Source organism: Indicator indicator, chromosome 19 (assembly GCF_027791375.1).
Source record: "Indicator indicator isolate 239-I01 chromosome 19, UM_Iind_1.1, whole genome shotgun sequence".
NCBI lineage: Eukaryota > Metazoa > Chordata > Aves > Piciformes > Indicatoridae > Indicator > Indicator indicator.
The window spans coordinates 13,789,044-13,814,291 of record NC_072028.1 but is presented as its reverse complement, the minus strand read 5'-3'; the positions used below and the strand labels follow the sequence as shown (position 1 = coordinate 13,814,291).

The window sequence follows — 25,248 nt, the reverse complement described above, 5'->3', positions numbered from 1 at the left end:
GTGAAGCCTTATTGGCTTTAGACACATTAAACTGCGCAATGACCAAAAGCTGAACACACAGCCCTCCAAAATACCACAGAAACATAATCCTCTTTATGAAGGTTTTTTCTTTATTCTTTCCCTTCTACCTATCTCTGAATCAGTTCATGGGACTTACTTTCCCTTCGTTGTTCTCTGCCCTGCCACTGTTTTTCTCCCTCCAAAACTAGCCTCTATTTTCCTTTGAAGCTCTCGACTGCTGCCACACCTGCAACACCAGAGGCAAGTATTACCATCATCCACTAATTCAGATTACACCAGGCATAATAAAAAGGATGGCATTTAGGGCCTCATACACACCAGCCTAAGAAGAAGCAGGGAAGCCACCAGCAGACTGCATTTCCCAATACAGCCATTGCAACCACAAGCTGAGTCAAAGTATTACAGATGAGGAGTCCCCCTACACTGAAGAAAGAAGGCTTTGAGCTCCCAGACCAGCTCCCCTCAGGCAAGGGGCCTATTCAAATGTCTACTCTACAAATCCACGAAATCACTTCAAAGGGCCTCTTCTGTTCTCTCTCACATACCAAATCACTAATCTGTTTCCAGCAGACTCTCCCCAGGGCTCAGCCTTCCTCACCTCTTCCTCATGGAACATGCTTTCTGATGCATGCCCTGAGAGTGCCCACAGGAGAGGCCAGAAATTGATTTTGTTTGCTGGCCTTACAGAGACCCCATCCCATTTTCCTCAGCCATGCACCTGCTACAGCTTTTAGAGCATTCTGGCAGCCTAATGAGGGTCTAGCGACCAAGAGACCACATTTGAGGAAAGGCCCAGGAGCTGTTCTCTAATTAATCACAACAGGGCTTTTTATTTGCCTGCTAGTGTTGTCCAGAGAGTGCCTCAGGGCATCTGCATGACTCAAGCAAGCTTTGATCCTGTTAGTCACTTTAGGCCTATCATCGTAACTAGCACCTTTTTAAAGATCACCGAAGTGGAGCAAAATATAAAAATGGAGCAGATGGGTACCAATACTATTTATAAGGACTGAAGCTTTCACAATATACCCCTGAATTAAAAGCCGCTGGGCTCGAGGCTAGGCAGCAGGTTGGTGCACAGGTTCCTCTTTCCCCACAAACTTCAGTGACGTACTTGAGGAACCAGAAGCAGTAGTGCCGAGCGGAGGCCTCCGCAGCAGAATGCACAGAGGTACCGGGATTTCAGGCTTCCAAATTACAAGGGAGAAAGCTGAGGATACTATTTCCACGTGTAACGCCCCTGCCTGCCGGACCTCTGTTTCAAACGTCTGGGCCCGAGCCACGACGCTAGCCGCACGCAGCCCGCAGTCCCCCTCACGACCCCTTCCCTTAACAGCCCGCCAGCCGCGGCGCCACAAGCCTCCCCCTCCCTCCCCTGGCACGAGCGCCCCCTGCCGCACCGCGCCGGAACTGGGTCAGGCGCCCGAAGTGGCTCGAGGGGGCGGGGCCGCTCCGCCAAAGGGCGAAGGGGCGGACGGGCTCCTCCCGCGTCGCGGCGTGGTGACGTCGGTTGTGTGCGCGTGACGTCGCGGCGGCTTTCGTCCTGCTCCCGGTCTCGCCCTCGCCGCCTCTTGGCCCGTTCCGGCCTGTGCCCGCCACTCACTGCCGCTATGGCGAACGTGGCCGACACGAAGCTCTACGACATTCTGGGAGTGCCGCCCGGGGCCTCCGACAATGAGCTCAAGAAGGTGCGGGGAGGGGCGGTGGTCGGCTCCTGGGGAAACCGGGCGGCAGCGCGGTGGGGGAGAGGGCGGACGCGCGCCCGGCAGGGCCCCGGTGGGGTGCTGGGACGGGGAGGGCGAGCGGTCCCGGCGCCGGCAGGAGGCAAGGAGAAGAGAGTCGAGGGAAGGCCCCAGCCGCGGGGAGCATGGCCTGAAGGTGGCGGCGGCCCGCCTAGCCTGGCGGCTGAGGCCTGTGGCAGGGGAGGGTGCGGTGCTGAGGAAAGGCGTCCGGTGCCGCTCCAGCCCGCTGAAATAGGCCGCGCCATGGAGCCGCTGGGGCTTGATTTGCGTGCGAGAACTGATGGCATGGGGTAGGCCGCGGGCAGGGCCCAGGGGGAGTAGGGACAGCCGGTCGGAGGAGGGAACAGCGGGAGCCGGCTGCGCTTCCCATGTCCCTGGCCGCCGGGTCCCGCGTCGGCTCCGGCCGCCGCCGGGACTGTTCATCTCGCCCCCGCAGCGCCGCGTCTACCTCGCGTGGCAAAGCGGTGTTCGCAGCCGATGAAAGCCTTTTTGGCTGTAAAAATTCTCTTGAAGGCCCAGTAGGTTCTGACTGGAGCCATTGTCTGCCCCACGTGTGGGCCTTAGTAAGGTTTCGTTTTACTGATTCGAGCCCTCCCAGGCCGAAAGCGACACGGTAAGGTAAACAAAGAAACGAAGTGAAAATTTGGAGCCAGGTCGTCAGTATAGCAGTTCACTACGTTCATTTCATTCCGTAGTGTAGAAACTAGTGTTTTTCGTTTTTCTTTTTTTCCTGAAAGGATTTGATGACTATTTACACGTGAGGGAGGGTAACTAACTAGCAGTTTCCTGGTAGTGACCTTCTTCCGCTGATGGGTGGTTCTGGTGTTAACAACTGTGTGCTACCCATCATGCATGTGGCAGCCTCATTTGTGCAGGGATCGGCAATTGCAGTGTTGAAATAGTGTTAGAGCTGGAAGGCGTGTGCTGTGAAGATAGTGCTGCATACTGAACACAGCCAAGTAGAAAGCTTTTTTTTTTTTTCTCTTCCCCTAATTGAATTATCTTAGGGGTATCTATGTCCTTTAAGAATAAAAAACTGACAGAAGTTTTCCGCTTGGCTAACTTGTGCAGCTCAGATCCTATAGATTAGATTTATCGTGGAATGTAAAGTTTCCAAATTCCTGCAACACCTAGAAGTTCAGTCTTATCTTGTTGTTGCTTACAGGTTACATGGGTTCAAATATCAGATTAATAAAGCCTTCATAATAGTATAGGCAAGCAGAAACAAATAGGTAATAGCTTAGTCAAAAGGGCTGAAAGAACAGGCCTTAGCACTGATGAAGCTAAGTTTTATATTGAAGTTACAATACAGTGCCAGTATATACCTTATTTATGTATGATTCAGTAGTTTGAACCATTTTAAAATAGTTATGTTTGAACCATGAGAAGTCTTAAGAATTGTTTAAATTGGAATACTATTACAAATAAATCTATGGGTGCTCTCTTTTAAAGCTCTTTTTTTTTCCTGATTAGATAATACTATGTAGGGTTTTTTTTGTCTTGGTTTGACTCCTTAAAATGTGAGGACAATAATATTTTACTTACAGAATATGTAGGTTTGTGGAAGATTATACTTTTTTCTAGGTCAAATTACCATCAGTAACACCTATAATTGTTTTTTATTCTTACTGTGGTTTAGAATATTTGGCTTGTAATATACATGTTCTAATTTGCTTTCAGTTGTTGCTTGTCAAACTTTATTTCTGGATGGCATGCGGAAGTACTTAGTATTTCAAATTAAACAGTAAAGAGAAGTAGCCGTGCAGATACAAAAAGGAATCTTACTTGTTCCAGTACCAAATGGAAAATTGTGATGCCTGTAAAACTTCATGTGTGAAGTTCTCTTAATGTAATTTTGAGATAGTTTAGGTGCTCGGTTGTATAGAAATGCAGCTTTGGAAAAATCCACTGAGAATCAGTGTTTCATTTCTTTGCAGTTGCATTACTGTAGCTTTTTTTTTTTTTTTTACCCAAAAAAGTAAAAAGTAAAAAACTTGAAATGACCTTGTAATTTATTCATACCTGTCTGCTGATTGTTACTGAGGAGTGTTGAGGTGGTGTGGGGAAGAGTTGAGGTGTTTAGTGTCAAAAACTCATTAAAAAGTCTCTGTCCTGTTAATTGCTTTGATGCTCTAAAGTATAAAGTACTGCTGTAGGAAAAGGTGATGGTACTGAGAGCCAAAGTACTGGTCAAAAAAAGGCATTCTGAAAAATATCTTCTGGAGATGTGGCTGTACTTCTGCTGTTTTAGAGCAACGAAGTTAAATAAAAGCAATGATCTGTGTGTTTGTGCACATGTAAATCGCACAGTTCAGTGTGAGATGAACTCTTCCATTATTGGTAGGTAAGGAAGAATTATTTTGGTGAGAACTGACTGATAGGGTTGAATGAGAAGCTGAGGCAGCCTTTCTATTGTTGATGTCTTGCTATGGTTGAGATGAAAGACAAGTGGGTTGAAACTTAAGTTGTTATATTGTAGGTTTTGCGTTGGTTCCGTAGAGTAAGTAATTTTAATGAAAGCTCAGTGTAGTTTTTCCTGGTTATCACGTGTCGGTTGTCTTTAAATCCAAGTGTAGTTGGTTTATGCCTGCATCAATGTCAAACTTTTTTATATATAATTTCAATGCATGAGTGATTTCAAAACACTCATTTTTCTCACTTTGCCTTATTAGGATTTTCTTCCTGAAGGCAGTACTGGTGTTTCTCAGAAAAGAACTGATTAATCAGAATTGAAATTAACTTTGTACCTTTTTCAACTAGGCCTACAGAAAGCTGGCCAAGGAATACCATCCTGATAAGAATCCAAATGCAGGAGACAAAGTAAGACTTTTTTTTTTTTTAATAATTCTGAAGTTTGCTAATATGATAGTATCTAAGGCCCCACATACAAGTGTTGGTGAATTGCTGTTACTAGTTACTCAAAAAAAGCTGAGAGGGGACAGTGTATTGTTTACTACTTTCCAATCTCAAAGTCTACCAGCATGCCTCGTGAAAAAAATGAAGCAGTTGGCTGAGTCCAATTGGTTGGTAAGGTAACACTGAAGGAAAAACTGCCTCTCTTCTGCCAAGATGATGTCAGCTGGCATTGGCATCGACATAGATATTTGAAAAAGATAGAAACTCGGTTTTCCAAGTTTTTCCAGTGTGGAAAAATGCATGTGTGATGGTTCTGGAAACTGCAGCATCAACCAAAATTACTTATGTGGGAAGGTGGAATTAGATTTGTTATGCTAATTTACAAAAAAATGAAGTTGACTCAGTTGATTCACATCTAACAGAACTTATGTTCTCATGGTTGCTTAGAGGTGAGCAAAGAGGACTATGAAAAGATTAATTTGTTTTGAAGACAAACACATTAATAAGTATTTTAGTAAGTTTCTTAATTTTTGGTGTATTTTAAGTGCCTAACTTTGTGAATAGTGTGTAAGTAAGGGATTTTTGCCTGTTGGCTGCTGCAGTGTTGCACGCGTGGGGGTTTTCTTTGGATTCTTTAGTAAGGAAACTATTTTATGCTAGTCACAGTAAAGAATAAAGTCCAAGTTTTGCAATATAATGTTGTATTTTGTGGTAAAAGGTAACACAATTAAGCCCAAGCATGACTTCCAAGTCTTCAGTATTGGAATGAAAACTTTCTATTTTGTAGCTTCTTAACTGGGTATTCATACTGGGTGAGAAACGATACTAAAATACTCCCTTGAAGTTCTAAATGATCATGTATTGTTTTGACTCTGTTCCTCTTCCAGTTCAAAGAAATAAGCTTTGCCTATGAAGTACTGTCAAATCCAGAGAAACGTGAGTTATATGATAGATATGGAGAACAGGGTCTTCGAGAAGGTAGTGGTGGAAGCAGTGGAATGGACGATATTTTCTCCCATATCTTTGGTGGTGGATTGTTCAATTTCATGGGTGGTCAGAGTAGAAGTCGTAATGGTAGAAGAAGAGGAGAAGATATGATGCATCCACTCAAGTGAGTATTTTGATACTGCCATTTGTACTTTCAACCTTTCCTGATGAGTACTTCATGATAGCCTTCTCAGTTGAGAGATCCTGCAGTCTGCACCTACTTTTCAGACTTGCGTGTCATGCGGAGCCCATAAGGCAGTCATCTTGAGTTATGTTTCATGATTGCTTAACCTGACAGACTAACTAATACTTTGCTTTGCCCAGTTATTAGCCTGTGTGTATTTTGTTATCATTATTTTCCTTGAGTTTGCTCCTTAATTACATTTGGAAGTTGTAATCTAAAAAGTATTCAACAAATATTACACATTAACTGGATCCTTACAGAAGCAGAAGTACTAAGGCTCTGGAGAGACTGAAGTTGATGTGCATTAATAGAATAATACTGGTTGGAACTGAAGTTGCATGATTGACTGAAAAGTGTGTATGGTGGTTTGCTTTTGTTGTTTTAAATCCGTGCTTGAATATCATATCCAATGTGTGTTTTGTAGGTCTCTGCTTGCAGTCATGACTGGCTTTTTTGCCTGCTGAGCAGGTTGTTTCTAAGTTCTTAAGATGTCTCTTTCAGTGGTTAGTGAACCATGCTTAGTAAAATCTGTTTGCTTTTATAAGCTTGCTTTCTAATACTGCACACAATGCTGTGAATTAGCTTTAGGTTTGTTGTTGTTTGTGAACACTGATGCCAGGCAACCTTTTCTCCATCCATTGAGTTGAAAATTCTATCCACTAACAAACCCTTTTAGGAGAAAGACTAAATATGTTCCTGGATGCTAATTTCTGACACTATGTGAAGGGTTAGGATTGGGCTGGCCACTAAATGAGTGATGGGTGTTCTCTATTAACCTTTCTTCACTCCCAAAGGGAAGAGAGAGGAAATAAGGGAGAGAAACTTAGGAACTGGAAAAGAAAATTAAACAGTTTTAAAGAAAATAACAATAAAATGAAATATACAAAACTGGTACTGAACCCAGCCCCCCTGATGGCAATTAGTCACCATCACCACTGATGCTGTGGGCAGGTACTGGAGAAGTCCCAGACTGGACTTAGTGGCAGACAGGAGCTGAATTTGGGAACTGGATTTAGGAACACATGAATTGGGATTGAAGGTGGAACAGAGTTTTGGATGCCAGCCATTGAAGAAGAGGCTTGACCCTCATGATTTCTCAGTTTTCTGCTGAGCATCACATGGAATGGTATACCTCGTTGGTCAGTTTAGGGTCACCTGTCCTGTCAATCCTCCCTGCGGGTGTGGCCTTTTACACTGTGAAGATTTAGCAGTGACCTTGGTCATACACCAGTCCTTGGTAAACCATGGAGGCATTAACCTTGGTAGAAGCTGACACTGTTAACTTCAGAAAATGCATTTAATTTAGCTGAAAAGTAAAATCACTGAACAGAATTAATTCTGTTTGAACTCAGACCGGAACATGTTTATGTGAAGGTTGTTGGAGTTTACTAGTATATTCAAGAGCTATTCAAGTGTGCTTCAGTATTTTTTTTCTTTAGTTGAAATATGATCAAATCTAAAGAGTTAAGTGGCCTTGGGGACATGCTAAACCTCTCCTCACTGAACTGCATTGTGTGGGAAGGGCAATTGATTAGTAAGTATTCTGTGTATATTATGTATGCATGCTGTAAGTATTGGCAGGACTGTCCAGAGAGGTCTGTTTCTCACCTGGTTGGTAGAACTAAAACCAAAAAATAATCAACTCTCTATATAATAAAAGCTAAAATGCTAGACCAGCTTGTTTCCTATTCAGAAACACAGGCAATAGTATCTTCTTTCTTCTGATTAAATGAGAGCTTTTCTGTCTGTTTAGAATTACATGTATATTCATATATAGTTTGTAATGACTCCTTGTGAAAGTTGAAATGGTGCTTTCACATTAAAATCTTATTTTAGTAGCAGATTGATTTATTTTTTATGAATATCTGGTGGATCTGTCCTAGTCAAATGTTCTGATTACATGGGGAAAGTAAGTTGTTAAATGATAACCCAGGAGAAATGCTTTATTTTGTAGAGTCTCTTTAGAAGATCTGTATAATGGAAAGACAACTAAACTACAACTTAGCAAGAATGTCCTTTGTAGTGCATGCAATGGGTAAGTTCGTTTATGTTTATGAGGTCTCTGGTTGCTGCTTTGGCATATGGTGTAATTAAGCATCTCCTATGTCAGATCTTTATCAGTATTTGACTTCCTGGAGCCTGCTCTCAGACTAGGAAATTGTTGAACAATACATTTGATGGAACAGGAGCTATTCAAGGGCTTTAGGGGGAAGTGGGGAGGAAAGAATATAATTACAATTGGCAGTGCATTTAGTCATGTTAACCTATAGATGTAGGGGGGTTTTGTCATATGTTTTGGGAGGGTGGTGAGACACTGGAACAGGTTGCCCAGGGGAAGTGGTAGAAGCCCCATCCCTGGAGGTTTTTAAGGCCAGGCTGGATGTGGCTCTGGGCAACCTGATCTAGTGTGAGGTGTCCCTGCCCATGGCAGAGGAGGCTGGAACTAGATGATCCTTGAGGACACTTCCAACCCCAGCAATTCTATGATTCTACGAAAAAGAATTTCCTGCAACTGATGCTTTCTATTCTAGGCAGGGAGGGAAGGCTGGAGCTGTTCAGAAATGTAATGCTTGCCGAGGTAGAGGTGTACGTATCATGATCAGACAGCTGGCTCCTGGAATGGTTCAGCAGATGCAGTCTGTATGCTCTGACTGCAATGGAGAAGGTATGTTACTAAATGCATCACTGGAGGAACTTATCCAGGACAGCTTTGTTTCCATCTAGTCACTTGTGTCTCAATCTGATGCCAAAATGGGGAAATCATTTTACTTGGCATGGCAGTGAGATTTACAGTGTTTCATGTTCTGAAAAGCAGCCTGGAATCTTGAACAGTAGGGATTGATTGTTTTTAAAAACACTTAGGTGTGACTATTACTTAGTGTTATTACTCCATTTAAAGTAAAAACCACGATGCTGTTGGTTTAGGAGTTTTTGTCTTTTTTGCAGTGTCCTAACATCCAAGAACAGATTTAGGTTAAAAGTGGAAACCTAAAGTTGGATTTCGATTTCTTTGAATTAAGAAGACACCTTTTGATGAAATGTTTTTGGCAGAAGAACATGATCTATGCTTCATGTGATTTGGTTTTAGATCTTTGGCAGTTTACAGAGTAGTAAGGTTACTTTTAAGAATGATGTTACTCTTCAATACTTGGAAATCAGAGTTGTATTTTGTGACTAGTCCAAGCATTTCATAAATCATGTTCTTTAAACGTCTTGCTTTCCCAGTTTACATACCTAGCCTACATATGTAGTAGTTTAAACTGCATCCTAATGTCAATACTTCGTTCCACAGAAAGGTGGCTTAAGATGGTGAAGTTTAATGTCTTAAGCCATGTGCATCTGCTTGTGGCATTTAGAGTGGTGTTGGAAATAAGAGCTGCTATTGTATAGTGCACATGCCCTAGCACAGCGGTTATTCTGTACAAAGACAATAGCTTGGATATCCATCCATTGGTTTACTGGAAAAAGTAATTGCCTTGCTAGAGATGATGAATAACATGGAAAAACTATTAAATTTCAGAGCACAAAAGTGAAACCCCTTGTGTGTCAGAAAATGTCAGATGTCACATCCTTTTTGTGGGAAAACCTATGTATCGCTTTTGCATGAAACTGTAATTTGAGCAGCTATCGTCCCTCATTTTGTATGCAGGACTCTAGTTCTACTCCCTGTATTTATCTAGTTCTTTGTTGTGGTAGTATTCTGCAAAATGTCACTGCTACTGAATAAAACTCAGCAATACACTTTTGCTTGTTAACAGAAGTGGAGCTAAGCTTCCCAAGTTTGTTGAAATAGTCTGAAATTTGTATTTTGACTTAAGGGAGGGGACATGCTTCAGCTTGGTTCCAGTGTCATCCTTTCTCTTACAGCTGTCATCCTCTAGCATAACAAGGAAGGGAGAATTAGGTGTATTTTAAGAGTACTGAGTTGGATGGTAAGGATGCTGAAATCAAATTAAGATTTAAGCGAAGACTTTTCAAAATCCTTGATAAGACAGCTTGGAAGTTTATATGTACCTTTGCATTCCTCCCTTTACCTCTTCCAGCTAGGGAAAATTGAGCCTGTATTTCCTGTCACAAGGAATTCATGAAGCAGCATATAAATCACTAGTTGTATTGCATGTATTCTTCAACCTACTTAATTTTTTTTTTCAGAATTGGATGCAGTTATGACAAGATCTGAATTTAAAATATCTTTCTTTAGGTGAAGTAATTAATGAGAAAGACCGCTGTAAAAAATGTGAAGGGAAGAAGGTGATCAAAGAGGTGAAAATACTTGAAGTCCATGTAGACAAAGGCATGAAAAATGGGCAAAGAATTACATTCAGTGGAGAAGCAGATCAGGCTCCAGGTGTGGAACCAGGCGATATTGTCCTCTTGCTCCAAGAAAAGGAGAATGAGGTAATGATTGGAGTTTATCTTTTTAAATGGCTTTTATCCTAGTCATTAATATTTAAGTTGATAGACGGTTGTTTATTTTTAAGTAATTCATATAATTGCAGCTCTGGGAGAGATGGTGAATAGCTTTAAATATATTTATACCAAATAACACAGTCTTCACGGTGAGCCAGGAAAAACTTCCACATCTGTAACCAGAGCACATGCAGATTTTGGTGCTTCCTAATGCTAATAAAAGGTAGCTTTCTCAGGTAAGCTCAGACTGACTTGGGTATAATGGACAGACACATTGAAAAGCTGTTCAGGGTGTTAGGTTTAATTTGCTTTGCATGTGCCACTAAGAAAATGTCAGGTGTTTAAGTTTGGTTTGTTGGGTTGGTTGGTTTGTTTTTTATGTCCTGTGACATGGCAGGGAATTCCTTTTAAAGTCCCCAGATGATGCTTTCTATCTCTGCTGCTGTGGCTGTGCGTATCTATCACAGAATGCTGATGCTACTGGTTCATTTAAGAAAACAAAGAAACATGATGGTGTTATACTAGTTACAGCTTATGCTCCCAGCATTCTGCAGTATATGCATTGCCTTTTTGAACTGAATATTGCAATTTATGTTTTTCTGTGTTAAAGCTCATAAAAAGTATTACAGCTTAGGGCAGAGTGGAGGTGACTGCTTCCTTTTTTAATGCTTTTGTTAGGCCAGGTGTTACTATGGTGAAATAAGTTTGTGTTATACTCTGGAAAAAAATGTTGAGTGGAATGGGGGGAGAGGGATTTCTGTTGTGACACAAATTGTAGTTATATATTAAGGATAAACAGCACTGCTGCTCTCTAGACTGTTTTATTGAACTTGAACTTTGCATCATAGTGTGGTTTGCCTCATCTTAGATGACACTTCATCAGGCACAAACTTTGCAAGCATCTTAAGCTATTTGATTTAACAGAATCAAGTTAACTGTGTGCAAGCTCTTGGCTCTGATATTAAATAGTAATTCTAAATAACGAGCCTTGTGGAGATAGGGTTATAGGACTAGAAGAGATATCTCCTGGTTTTGTTCTTTAGATGTTCCATCGCGATGGGAATGACTTGCATATGACGCACAAGATTGGACTTGTTGAAGCACTGTGTGGATTTCAGTTCACATTTAAGCACCTTGATGGACGTCAAATTGTGGTTAAATATCCTCCTGGAAAAGTAATTGAACCAGGTAAGCTTGACACTTTTTCCCATTTTTCTTGTCCAGTTAACTGAACCTAGGCTAGAAAAATGAAGAGTTGTGTAGAGAAAGATGTGTTCTGAAGTAGCACTCTCCATCTTAATTCTCTTTGAATTGCAGATTGTGTTCGTGTAGTCAGAGGTGAAGGAATGCCACAGTATCGCAATCCTTTCGAGAAGGGGGATCTTTACATTAGATTTAATGTTCAGTTTCCTGAAAATAACTGGATTAGCCCAGAAAAGCTTTCAGTAAGTAGTTTTTCAAGTGTAAATGTGGTGGTGGTGTGCAAAGTGTGTGTGGTACCTCATGTGTTTGCTTTCAGTGCTTAAAATGTAGGTGCTAGTACAATTCCTGTTTTAATGCTATTTATAAGCAACATGTTACTTGAAAATACCCATCAGGTTATGAATTTACAGAACCCATATTTAAGAGATGTGCAGTTACTGGACAAGGGAGGGCAGGAGGAAGAATCTTCCTGGTGCTATGTGATAAGTTTTCAGAGTGCAACTGTATTTACTGATTGCACTTTTGGTGGATGATATGCAGGGCTGTTAGTTTTCTTGAAGTGTGTCTTCTAGTTGATAAAAATACTTCGGATACTTTTAAATGAGCATGTACATCAGATTTTACATCAGCTTAGACTTGTAAACCAAAGTTCTGCTCTAAGGAGTCATCTTGAAGTTGTGGGAAACTGGTCACTATTTAGCAGTTGTAGATGCAGTACTGAATACACTTCCTTTTTTTGGGGCAGGAACTTGAAGATCTTCTGCCAGCTAGACCTGAATTTCCCAATGTAATTGGTGATGCAGAAGAGGTAGATCTCCAGGAATTTGATACCACTCGTGGTTCAGGTGGTGGCCAGAGACGTGAAGCTTATAATGATAGTTCTGATGAAGAAAGCAGCCATCATGGACCTGGGGTACAGTGTGCCCATCAGTAAAAATTTGTCTAAAAAGTTGCACAAGGATTTTCTTTCGAATTTTGCCTGACTTGTTTTGAACAATCCAACTGGATTGTATAAGTAATCCAGATGAACCAATGGACATCTATTGCTGTATGTGTAACTTTTAAATTGGTCTATAGTATCTACAGAGTGTAATTTAAACTAACCACAAGCTTACATCTTCATTTTGACTGTGTAGCAGAATAAAGCACTTGAAAGGAAGATGAGACTCCTTTTCACATGGGTTTTAAGTTTGTCCTCGTACCTGTGCTTTATTTTTACCAGTTTTGTGTAGATTTTAAGTTTCATATTTTAAAATCAAATTCGACATTGTAAAGTTTGTGTACAATTTGTCCTGAGGCTTGGTATTTGGCTGCACCTGCATAAGCTGCTACAAGTAGAATAAAGAATTTCATAGCCTGTATCTATCATCTAGATGCATGGTAAATGGGCTTTGCACATAATGGGTTTAAAGCTGACTGGGAACAATGGAAGACTAAATTAGAAGTGGTTGTAAGTTTGTTTTTTTTTTTCTACCATCTTGTGAACGGTTTCTGAAATTAAATAAAAGCAGTTGGTGTATAAGAGATTTTTTTTTTTTTTGCCTTAACTCTTACTTTTCCAGTGGCTTTAACTATTTGGTGGGCGAAGAAACTGTGTAGATGGTAGACGTTTATAAACACCGGGAGGCTGAAGCTGCTTTAAGGCTAGGTTGTAGTTAGATAACAATTGTATCCCCCATGTAAAAGTCATCTTGAAATGAGATACGACTAAATGGGCATGGGGAAGGCTACAGCCATGTCCCCTTTGTATGAAGAGAACAATCTTCCAACAGAACTGATATCCTTCTGAAGAAAACTTTTAAATGGAGATTATTAAATTGCAAAATAATGGGATCTTTCTCTAAGCCTTTAAATCCAATTCGAAGCCTAACTTCCCAGAGAAATGTTTCCAGTTCAAAAAGTAATCATTTAGGAAAATGAACATTATGCCTGGCAACTTGATGTTGCATTAACACAGTTTGTAAAGAGTTTGAGATTAGTACTGTGCTTGGACAAAATTTTTTTGATCTGGAAACATACTAAATATAGATGATTTTTGTTACTCTTCCAGTAGTTTGCACTTTAGCTATTAAGGCATTCAGTTTTCCCAGCTTCAATTCTGGTTCTTTCTGTATGATTTGAATTGGTTAAAAATAACCATAACAATGAAAATGTGACCTTATGTAATTATCAGGTACAGTTATGGAAGTGTTTTGTTACAACATCAAGGAACTGTGCATGAACTTAGGTTGGTAAGCTGCTTCTTTATAGTAAGGTTTCTCTCTCCTTTGAAGCAAAGTTGTTAGATGCCTCTACTTTTCTTTACAAATCTGAAGTGTGATGTGTTTAATTATTGCTCAGCTGTTGACACTCTACTAATGGGGTTGGAGGGACAAACTTCAAGGGTTTCCATGTGCTTGGGTAGGCAACGGTATTTAAGTGTTGCTGAACATCCTTGCTGTAGATTATAAAACCTGAAGCAAGAATAAATACTGTTTGACCTGTATTCCACTATTGACTTCTTATGCTGTGGCATTCTCTAGTGAATCTTTATTTTCACTTATTAAAACATTGTTTGCTTTCTGTGAAGCCATAGTTACCTACTGATCCTTTCTCCTGATTCATTTCTCCAAGCAGTCATCTCAAACCTGTAATGCTTGAAAAATTAAAACACCTGTATTCTACTTCTGGGTAGCAGCTTTAGGATTTTTACCTCCTTGGAAAGAAGATTATGTACTCTAAACTTTTTCTCTCTTTACTTTCAAATTGCTCTTCTTGGACAGAAGAAGGGATTCATGGTAACTGTAGCATGCTGAAGCAGAGGTCTGGGGGGAAAGTTAATCACTGTATGCAGCATTGAGATGGCATAAATTCAGGCTCCTGCCAGCAGTGCCTTTCAGTGACGTGTGACTTTTTCAGAGTTGCTCTTACTCTATGTATCTTCAGCTCTACTAGGAGGGTATTCCTTTACAAAGTTGTAGTGTAGAAAGACTTCACATAAATTCAGTCTACCCTGGCTTGGTTTCAATATTGAAGTTCCAAGTAATACACTGCTAGTTACTCATGCTTTGGTAGTTTACTGCTTAATGCTTGACATATATTGAGGCTTTAACTGGGTCCCTGTGACTGTCCTGTGAATAATCAAACAGTGGTAGAGTATTCTCAGCAATAAACAGCTACAACTTAAGTAATTTATATTAGAAGTGGAACTATGAACAAATGAGTATTCACGCTGTTGGGATGAGGAAGAAAATGTGACTACTGGAACTGTATTAGAAATTGTAGAATTATTTTGGTTGGAAAAGACCTCTAAGATCAAGTGCAGCCATTATTTAACTCTCGACCAAGTCTGGTGCTAAACCATGTCCCTTAGCACTACATCTTTGCATCTTTTTAATACCTCAGGGATTTTTTTTTCAGTGATGCTTTTTCTGTATCTTTAATATTGGCCTGAGGAAGCTGAAAGGAAACTCAGGAAGCTTGGTGGAGCTTATTTTGTAACATTTATTGCTGTATAGGCAGTGACTAAAAGTAACCTAAACTTGACTCTCAGAAAATTTTACCTGTCTATGTTTAATTTACCAAGGGGGACAGCAGGCTCTGAAGGGAGCACCTGAAGAGCAGGATAAGGGAACTCGAGTAAGTAAACCAGCTTCCATGAGCCCCACACGCTGATGAACGGAGCATGGGGAACAAGCAGGAAGAGCTAGAGCCTTGCACCTGCCTGCAGGGCTATTATGTCATTGGCATTACTGAAACATAATGGCTGGGCTCCCATGACTGGAGTGTGGCATTAGATGGGTACCAGTTCTTCAGGAAAGACATGCAGGGAAGGAGGGGAGGGGGTGTGGCCCTCTAAATCAGAGACCAACTGGAGTCCATGGAGCCCCACTTGGGGGTAGAAGATGAGTTGACATCTTTGGGGTGAAAATTAAAGGGAAAGTGGCACCTTAGCAGGGCTCTACTACAGGCCACCTGACCAAGATAACCAAGTGAAGGAGGCTCTCTATAAACAGACAGGAACAGCTTCACCTCCCTGAGCCTGTAATAATGAAAAGCAGATACTTCTTTGATGTGATAATCTAAGGGAAAGTGTATGTTAAAGTACTGATTAACTAACTCTTTGTTAATGTTCTGTACACTTGATGTATAATCTCACCGAGAGGTTTGTTCCTGTACTTTCTGGTTTCCAAATGAGAGAATTGAGGTTTGATGATGTTTTAACTGTTCTTTCCAAGGCATGGGAGACAACTTGTGAAGCTTTCTTTTTTCCTTTATTTGAAATTTGTGCCCTTAGTTTTAAGTGAAGGCAATGATGGAAGCAGAACAGAAGGAAAACTAATCTAGACTTCATTCTTAAGCTAAGGTCTTGGTTTAAAGAGTGACAACACCAGAAATTACACTAAATGAGGTTTACTACCTCTTATCTTGCACATTACTGTCACATCAAAGCACAAGACTAGAAATAAGTTCCATTCTTGTCTGATTCATATTTCCTACCACAAAACTAAGTTACATGCCTTAAAAATGCTATTTAGAAACTTACACTTCAGCTTACTTCCAGAGTTGGATCCCAGGATACTAGGAGGAAAAAATGTGAGTGGTAAGCCAATGATCCATTCAACTTGTGGCATGCATGGGAGAATGATGTTAAAGAACTCTGCTTATGAATAGTTACGTAAAAATATCCAAAGAGTCCTGTTTTGAATACCAGAGTTAAAGCCTGCTTCCTACATACCACCTATTACTGTCTATTTTACTGTGAACTGAGATTAGATGGTAACAAAGCCTTTCATAAACCAGCTGGAAAAATGTTTTTTTTCTGCTTTTGTATTCTTCACAGATGTAACAACTAATACATATCACCCTATAAAACTTATATAAAAATATACTGAGCAGTATACAGCTTTATTAAGACACTACAGACATTCTCTAAACACTTCAAAGATAGCAAGAGCTGTAGTCACAGGACAGTTCCATTAACTTGGTTTAGCTGTTGCCTTTCCACACAGTACAGTCAGCTCACTCTAAGAGAGAAAAAAAAAAGGTTCATTTCAGTTCAAGCTACCCAACAGAATTTGGAAGGAGTCGCTATTGCTGAAGCAAGTACTCCTCTGTTTTCTACCTACAGAGGCAGGTCCCTGCCCTGAAAGATGAACCAGCTTTACAGACCTTTACTTAACTGATACAGCTACATCAAAATACCTGCAAGACTGTCAGCTGATTTATGTCTAGATAAATTTCTAGTGCTGCACGTTTAACTTCATTCAGAAGCCCAACTACCCTCACCTTCAGCTGAGTCAGGCACTGTACACTACAGAGTTCTGTTTCCCTTTTTACTCTGCCCTGGTAAGGCCACATTTGGAATAATGTCCACTTCTGGGCCTCTCACTTCAAAGAGGACAGGGAACTGTTTAAAGAGTCCAGCACAGAGCTACAAAGATGATTAAGGGAGTGGAACATCTCCCATATGAGGAAAGACTAAGGGAGCTGGGGCTCTTGAGCTTGGAGAGGTGGAGACTGAGGGGTGATCTCATTAACGTTTATATGTGAAGGGCGAATGTCAGGAGGATGGAGCCAAGCTCTTCTCAGAAATGCTCAATGATAGACAAGGGGCAATAGGTGCAAGCTGGAGCATAGAAGGTTCCTTGTGAACATAAGGAAAACCTTTTTTCACTGTGAGGGTGACAGAACACTGAACAGGCTGCTGCTCAGAGAGGTTGTGGTCTCCTCTGGCAACATTCAAAACCCACCTGGATGCATTCCTGTGTGACCTACTCTAGGTGATCCTGCCCTGGCAGGGGTATTCATTGTGCTTCAAAATAGTTTACTTCCCTGAACCATAGGTAAGACAATCAACATTCAGTTGAGCAGAGAATTAACAGGGGTATAGTTCTTACTCAGCAAGGGACACAGAATAATAGAGATTGTAACAATAATTGAACCCTAGTTTAGCTTTGTAAGCCTTTCTGAACATGAGAGAACAGCAGTTTGCTCACATGGCAGGAGACCCCAGAGAAATCTAGAAGGAAGAGTTATGCTTCTGTTGTCCCTCCAGGCAATTAGCAAACTGCACATGCTTATTTTTAAAGCACATTTACTTTTACATGTGTGCAGCAGTTCTCCCCTCCCTGTTCCTCCCCTGCCCTATTCCTCCCTCCATTTTATGCCAACCAGTTTAGATTCTTAACCTTGGAAGAGTTGAAGCATATAAAATTTATATTCATGAGAGAATCTGACATGAAAACCTGAAATCAGGTGTCTGAATACTTATTTGTAAGCCTACTAGTTTAAGCTTACCACTAAGTTATGAATATGCTGTACTGTATCTTGATTTAGTAGTTGCACATCAATATAACGGAGGTCTCCACCAGCTGTACAAAGTGTCTAAACATGAAAAAATAGAAAAGTTTTCAGAGTAAATTTTATCAAATTTCTAACTTGCATAACCAGATTTTCTGAAAATCATGTGCTTCCCTGCTACACTGCAGAACTTCAGCAACCATTTGCCCTTTTGTGTAGCAGCAAGTAATCTAAGAATATGTAAAAGCTACTACTATCAGATTATTCAGTTTAACAGCTACTGTGAAATTAAAGTAGGGCAGAGTGTTTTTTTAAAAAAGAAGGTTTGATACCTGTCCATCAGCCAGGGGAATGTTCACAAATGGAATAGTTTTATCTTGGGGTACTGATTTACTTCTTAGTAACACGCCTTGAACTCTTCCACGGGTGGGTACACTTCTTGAGACAGTCTGCTGTAGCCCAGCACTAGAACATAAAGAAAAAGTTACTCTGAGGTTAACTTCCTGTGCTTTGAAAGAAATTTTCAAGCATGAAGCAAAGTATTACACAACACACCTAACAGAAAGGCAGAATAAAGGAAATACAATCAGCAGCAGCATTTACAAGTCCAAGTGCCGGGTGCTGCACTTTGGCCACAACAACCCCATGCAGAGCTACAGGCTGGGGTCAGAGTGGCTGGAGAGCAGCCAGGTGGAAAGGGACCTGGGGGGTACTGGTTGACAGGCACCTGAACATGAGCCAGCAGTGTGCCCAGGTGGCCAAGAAGGCCAATGGCATCCTGGCCTGCACCAGAAAAATCCTGGCCAGCAGGAGCAGGGAAGTCATTCTGCCCTGTACTCAGCTCTGGTTAAGCCAGACCTTGAATACTGTGTCCAGTTCTGGGCTCCTCAATTTAAGAAGGATATTGAAACAGTTGAACGTGTCCAGAGAAGGGCAATGAGGCTGGTGAGAGGTCTTGGGCACAAGGCCTATGAGGAGAGGCTGAGGGAGCTGTGATTGTTTAGCCTAGAGAAGATGAGGCTCAGGTGTGACCTTATTGCTCTCTACAACTACCTGAAAGGAGGTTGCAGACAGGTGGGGGTTGGTCTCTTCTCTCAGGCAACCAGCACCAGAACAAGGGGAAACAGTCTCAAGCTGCGCCAGGGGAAGTTTAGGCTGGAGGTGAGGAGAAAGTTCTTCACAGAACGTGATCTGCCATTGGAATGTGCTGCCCAGGGAGGTGGTGGAGTCACCCTCCCTGGAGGTGTTCAAAAGAGGATTGGATGTGGCACTTGAAGCCATGGTTTACTTAGTCATGAGGTGCTGGGTGATAGGTTGGACTTGATGATCTCTGACATCTTTTCCAACCTTGTTGATTCTATAATTCTATGATTTACCCACACCACTAAGTGACATTTTTTGACCCCAAAACACTGCAGTAATCTTCTAAGCTTGTGTTACAGGCGAGCAAGCCAGCTGACATCTGGACCACTTGGTAACAGGAATGCTTGGGGTCTTTGAGGGTTTGGGTTTTTTTTTTTTAACACTGCAGTATTGGTGACCTTTTAATCAAGCTTGGGCTCTGATAATTCGTTTAAGCTGTAAACTATACCTTTAAACAACAGTAGGTGGGAGTAGAAGTTACTCTAAATCTGTTTTGCTTGTTTTTAAACCAGATAAATTATGACATGTTCTTGTGAAGGTACAAGATTTTTGTTAACACACACTATCGAAGCAGGAGGTGTTGACTGGTTCACATCCCCACTACCAACTTTAGTGGCAGATGATGATTTAATCAATCTAGATTGCTGACAATTGATTCACATCTATATTAATATCCATCTGGTTATATAGTGTCTTGGCATTAAACAATTTTTTTTTTTTTTAAGAACAAGACAAAAAAACCTTACCTTTTAGATACCTTGGGTGTGGTTTTTAAATTTGTGGCACTGCAGTCAGAAGCAAGGGACTTAATGTCATCAGTCACACATGCAGAAGAGTGAACACACCTAAATAAAACCACCAACCAAAAAGATAAGAAAGTGTTTGGTTGCTTCCTCTCTCTTTTTTTTTTTTTTTAATTTCCTCATCTACCATAGAATTTTAGCTAGGATGAAGATAGACAAATGGTAACTTGGAGAATGTTGAAGTGTACCATGACAGAGATCCAGTGTATATATATATATATCTGTGAGGAAGCACACCATAGGGGATAAAAAAGAAGGATAATTAATGTTAATAGAAGAGAGGCTGCAATACCAAAGTTTGGTATAATTAAGGGTGCACCCATATCTTCCTGAGTCTGCAAAAAATTGCTTGGGAATTTTCTTTTTTTCAGCAGGAATTGATTTTTCTAGTTTACTTCCCATGGTATTTGTCCTAGGAGGTTGACCTGAACACAGAGAATATTTTTTTCCTCCAGTTTTGGATTTTAACTCAGTTGACAGAAATCCTTCCCCATGTCTCTTTTCCCACATGCACTTTTGAGATATTCTAAGGGCATATGTTTCTGGATCAGTATTAGTCTAGTTGAATAAAAGCAAACTTCAAGAACAGAAAAGTTTGACTTATCTAGGCTAAACAGCCTTTTCTAGTTTGATTTTGTTGAGCCAAAAATTCTATAATCACAGTTCAAGAAAGTAATTAAAAAAGGCTATCTAAAAAAATGTTCTAGACACATTAAACATCATTTAAATTGCATTTCTCTGAAGACAATTTGAATATCTCAAGATAAGTGCCTGTGTGTACAAGTCTGCACACTGAAGTTGTGGGTGTAGCAGGAAAAAAATTTCATGCAGAGACCCACCAACTTTTTCATTTGTTAGATCATAGTTAGACTTGAATTTGGCCCATCATGACTGTAAGTAGCTCTAAGGTGGTTTTGCAATTACACATTTTTCTATTAATGACACCTCCCTTTCAGCTATGTATGAAGGCTAAATTATGACAGAACAAGCCATTGGTCCTAGCAGAGCAACAAAGATGTTTCCCTTACACATTTCCATTAAATATAGTTTGAAAATCTGTCCAATCACATAGATTCAGAACTGTGCACCATTCTGTTGAGTGAGAGATCCAACCTCATCCCCTCATTAGCTAGAGGTGCTTTTGTGTTCAGGGTTCACAATGCATTTGATTCAGGTTATGGAAAACACCTTTATCAGATGTATTCCCATAGGCCTAAAATCTCAGTTACTTCATTTGAAAAAGCATTTTATTCAGCATTCACAAATTCAAGTGAGTTAAATAAGCTATCAAAGTCAGTCTTACCTAGAAAGAGGGTTCAGTTTGCTATTTAAACCAGAAGCCAATGAAACCAATGACTTTGTTTTGGTAACCTGAAAACGTATATGCAAGAATGCAGTTAAAGCATCATTTTAAGGCACAATAATAGCTATTTCCAGGAAACAATACTGTAAGAATCCCCTGTTGAAAAAGAACAGTTAAGCCCCATAGTGGTGCCTTTTATAGTTCTACATATAAATAAATCAGCAAATATGCATTCCAAAACAAGAGTTTCGTAATACCAAGTAAATATTTCTTGAGCCTGAAGTTCTATATAAACAACCACCTTTACAATACACACCCATCCAACTTGTAAGCCCTCTTATTATCAATACCTGTAACTCTGCATATCATCTTTTTGTCTGTCATCTTGCTACATCATTGTCTGACTAAGGCACTGCATTGCACAGATAGACTGAGCTGATAAAATTAATACACCTGTGCTAGTTGGTTTAGAGATGAAGATGGACAAGCTTCTCTATATTTAATGACTTGTGCATTCATGCATTAAAACAGGAAGTTGGGGTTTTTAAAAAACGTCTCAACAAAAAATAGTTTTTCAAGTGACCAAGACTTACTGGCAAGTAAAGACAGAATGGCTCTGCCAGTATTTGCAAGTCTGTGTGAATGAGTTAACAGAAGTGCAAATACCATATGCCATTATAAACTTAATTTACTATACACTTTAGTGTTACTTAACTTGAAACATATTGAATTTAAAAGAACACTGTTTTGGTTTTTTTCAAATAAACAGCAGGCCACTGGCCTGCCCAGTCACGAAACTAGCTGGGCTCAAAGTAGGCCAGAACTGAGCAAACTCTTGCATTGATTGTTCAGAATAAAAACTTACTTTTTTAGATATTTTCTTTGCAGAAATATGCTTGGCATCTTCATATTCAACAATTGTAGTTACCTTAACTAGAAATATATCACAAAGACAAGGAAAACAAAAATCTCGTGAAGAGCACAAAACACCACTTCAAACTCATTTGTTTAAAGCCTGCTTACCCACCCATAGATACATGGAAGTTCTGCTATCCCATGGCCATTGGTCTGGGATACAGTTCAAAACTACATGTGTTTGTCAGAGATGCTGCAATACATGGGACAGTTAATCACCAGATAACCTTCAACCCCCAAACAAAACAGAACTGAATTTCAGCAGCAGTGTCCTTCTTATTGCACATTTTGGAATATGGAGAAATACGGTATTTTCCTTACAAACCTTGATAACCAGGAGGTTAAAGTGGGACCTGTGCAAAAACAGGGGTGACTTCCTAGCTCTTCTGCTATACTGTAAAGCACAAGATGAGTCACTTCAATCTGTCCCTTGCTACTTTCAGTAATAAATTCCAAGGGCAGGAAGTCTTATCTCATGGTTTAAAGTACCTCAACAGTAGCATAGCTCATGATCCTCCACACCGAATGCTGGGGGAACACGTATATTATACTTTTAGTTATACACTTTGCCCTCTTGTATTCTGCAAGCTTAAAATTCACTTTACAAATGATCAATTCAAACAAACAAAAAAGAAAAAAAGAGTGAATTTAAGAACCAAACTATATACTAATAGATTGACTTGCCTTTTTTGCTGTTGGTCCTCACCAGTTTTGGATTTGGTATGTCTTCTAGAGAGCAGTCAGCCTGGAGAAAAAAAAATAATCCAACAAGGGAGTCAGATTTTATCCAGTAAATGCATATTATCCTATGAAAGGCAGTGAACTAAGAGGGCATAAGAGAAAGTGACATAAATGGGATTGGTGAAACATCTACATTTCTCCCTGCAGATGACCCTAAAAGCTTTAGGTAATGTTCACAACTGTATCATAGATGGCTGTCTAGCCTTTTCATATCATCTTCTGTTTAAACAGGCAGCCAAACAAAATAATTTGTCTGAAATGCTTACAGCGAGAAGAATTCTATTGTGTACACTGTGATAAAATTTGAAAACACACACTTACCACTGCAGCAGCAAGAGCCACTTCCTCCCCTCCTTGCAAATCTGTAACTCAATAAAAGTGTAACTTGTTTATATACCATTACTTGCATAATCATTATCTTCAGGTTCTTATGGGCTATGAAGCTGAACAAGTAATTCAGGATTACAGTTGCTTAAATACTTAAGATAGCGTATATGATGAATTTGAACAAGATTAAAGTCTTGTAGGACAGTCACATCTACAAAACAACAATGAAAATCTTAGGCCATTTCACTGTTTAGTCTTTGAAAAGATACTAAGTGTAGTCATGCAATATGTAACCTGAACTCAAAGAACAAAAAACCCCTTACATTATGCTGATGAAGGCTAATTCTTTTAGGCAGAAGTTTTCAAGGACACAAATACATGGCAAAGGCTTACAGCAAACTCAGGTTCTTCAAGAGTCTTAGGTTTGATCTTTGTGCAGCCCACGCAATTTCCAGCTGCAAGGCAGATTGCAAAAAAAAAAAACAAAAACCCAAACCAGTTCTCACCAGAATATACATCTGATGCTGACTGAACAGCACAGCTTAAACTGCTGCCTAATGGTGAGGTTAAAATGAAACTTTCTTGCTCACAATCACAGGTAAACAACTACATGAGAAATGCTACGTAGCAGAAGATTTCAAATTATCAGAAAGACAAAATAATCTCTGTGGCTAGGATGAACAGATGGAGATGAAAATAAGTGCCCAATTTTTACACACAGAAAATACTAGACTTACAATTATTCCTTGTCTCTTCAGGCTTTAAATCAGATGACTTAAGAGCACACACAGAAGGTGGCTCCAGCCTCTACGCTGTTACCTACTAATTTTATAGTTTGTGTTACACAGGTAAATACTTGTTGCAGAACCCTTGTTGGATTACCTGCAGTGTAGTATCAGTGCCATTAACTTAAAATATACAACAGACCTAGCAAATTTCTTCATAGAAGTCATCAAGTTGATAGGTTTTCTCATATTAGCCAAGGGTGCATCACGTTGTAATAATGTCTGCACCCCTCACAAATTTAAGGCCACACACACTTACTAAGCAAGTCTTTTCTTTTCATTTTCCTGATGGCATCTGGCATCTTCAGCAGCTCCACTGTAAATGCCTTCTCAGCTGTTTGCAAAAGTGAATCAAGCTCTTTCTTCATTTCTTGGATATTTTCCTTGGCTTTAAAACAAGACAGGCTTTTATTGCCATACACATTACATATTTCCACACATAAACACTGCTAGGCATCATTAAACAAAAGGGTAGTCTGACTTGGGAGCCCAAGCACTCTAAAGTCACCATCAGGAACACAGGACGTTAGGGGTTGGAAGGGACCTCCTTAGATCATCGAGTCCAACCCCCCTGCCAGAGCAGGGCCATAGAATCCAACACAGGTCGCACAGGAATACATCCAAATGGGTCTTGAAAGTTTCCCGAGAAAGAGACTCCACAACCTCTCTGGGGAGCCTGTTCCAGTGCTCTGTGACCCTCACAATGAAGAGGTTCCTCCTCATGTGGAGGTAGAACCTGCTGTACTGTGTTTATATCCATTACCCTTCGTCCTATCACGGGGTGCAACTGAGAACAGCCTGTCCCCTCCTCTCTGACACCTAGCCCTGAAGAGGAGAAGGTGGGATGGGGCCTGTGGACCCGCGGTGGGATGGCGATCGAGGGGTGCCCGCGGGCGTCCTGCCGGCGGCTCTGGCCCGCTCTCTGCAGGCCGTGCAGGCCGCAGCAGCCGCCAGCCCGTCCCGTCTAGGAACAGGCACCTCACGAGAGAAAGCAAACCGTTTCTTTCGCCTCGCTGTGCCCTGGCTCCGGCCCGCCGGCTCTCCTCGCCAAGCAGCCACTGGCCTCCTCCTTACAGCTGGGCAGAAAAACACAGGCGGGCGGGCACCACCTGCTAGTGACCGGCCTCGGCACCGTGTTAGGCAGCTGCCGCACACCGACCCTCCCTGGGAGCCGCCTCATCACCTACGAGGTAGCCCCAAGGACCTGGCTACCACCCCCAGCCCTACCCTGCTGGTCGAAGTCGCTGAGAAAGAGGGCGATGCGCTGATCCTTCTTCTCCTGGGAAAGAGCCTTGCGGTCGGACTCCACACCCGAGTCGGTACTACGACGCTTACCCGCGATCTTCCTCAGGGGCATGCCTGCAAACACACCGCTCGCCACCCGGGAAGCTTTCTTAAGAGAGAAAGCTTCTCCCTCTCCTCGTCCTCCCTCTGGCCCTGCGGACACACCCTCCGGGGCTGCGGGAGTGGGCGGCCCGGGACCCTGTGAGGGACTGCCCCGGAGATTCCTGCCTGTGGGGATGAGGCGGGAAGGGAAGGTAACCCAGAG

At 41.1% G+C, this 25,248-nt stretch overlaps 2 protein-coding genes across 2 annotated transcripts; one reads left to right on the top strand and one right to left on the bottom strand.

The window, feature by feature from the left end:
• Positions 1-1,581: 1,581 nt before the first annotated feature.
• DNAJA2 (DnaJ heat shock protein family (Hsp40) member A2) lies at positions 1,582-13,906 on the top strand. Its single transcript, XM_054389550.1, has 9 exons — positions 1,582-1,706; positions 4,521-4,580; positions 5,504-5,727; positions 7,742-7,822; positions 8,319-8,452; positions 9,989-10,185; positions 11,241-11,385; positions 11,515-11,642; positions 12,146-13,906. The coding sequence occupies exons 1-9, from the start codon at positions 1,629-1,631 to the stop codon at positions 12,332-12,334; spliced, it is 1,236 nt and encodes a 411-aa protein (XP_054245525.1). The 5' UTR covers positions 1,582-1,628; the 3' UTR covers positions 12,335-13,906.
• Positions 13,907-16,358: 2,452 nt separating this feature from the next.
• Positions 16,359-25,056, bottom strand: LOC128973537 (borealin-2-like). The gene is made up of 10 exons (XM_054389878.1): positions 24,927-25,056; positions 23,959-24,087; positions 22,909-22,949; positions 22,531-22,591; positions 21,797-21,864; positions 20,932-20,999; positions 19,572-19,670; positions 18,015-18,147; positions 17,680-17,766; positions 16,359-16,406 (listed from the first exon to the last, which is right to left on the bottom strand). Exons 1-10 carry the CDS (start codon positions 25,054-25,056, stop codon positions 16,359-16,361), a joined length of 864 nt encoding a protein of 287 aa, XP_054245853.1.
• Between the last annotated feature and the right edge of the window lie 192 nt (positions 25,057-25,248).

Coding starts and splice junctions, on each gene's coding strand:
- DNAJA2 (XM_054389550.1), top strand. CDS start 1,629: ATGGCGAACGTGGCCGACACGAAGCTCTACGACATTCTGGGAGTGCCG. Junction 4,581..5,503: donor ATCCAAATGCAGGAGACAAA/GTAAGACTTTTT, acceptor TTCCTCTTCCAG/TTCAAAGAAATAAGCTTTGC. Junction 11,643..12,145: donor TTAGCCCAGAAAAGCTTTCA/GTAAGTAGTTTT, acceptor TTTTTGGGGCAG/GAACTTGAAGATCTTCTGCC.
- LOC128973537 (XM_054389878.1), bottom strand. CDS start 25,056: ATGCCCCTGAGGAAGATCGCGGGTAAGCGTCGTAGTACCGACTCGGGT. Junction 24,088..24,926: donor CAGCGACTTCGACCAGCAGG/GTAGGGCTGGGG, acceptor CTTGTTTTAAAG/CCAAGGAAAATATCCAAGAA. Junction 17,767..18,014: donor TTCCCCTGGCTGATGGACAG/GTATCAAACCTT, acceptor TTTCATGTTTAG/ACACTTTGTACAGCTGGTGG.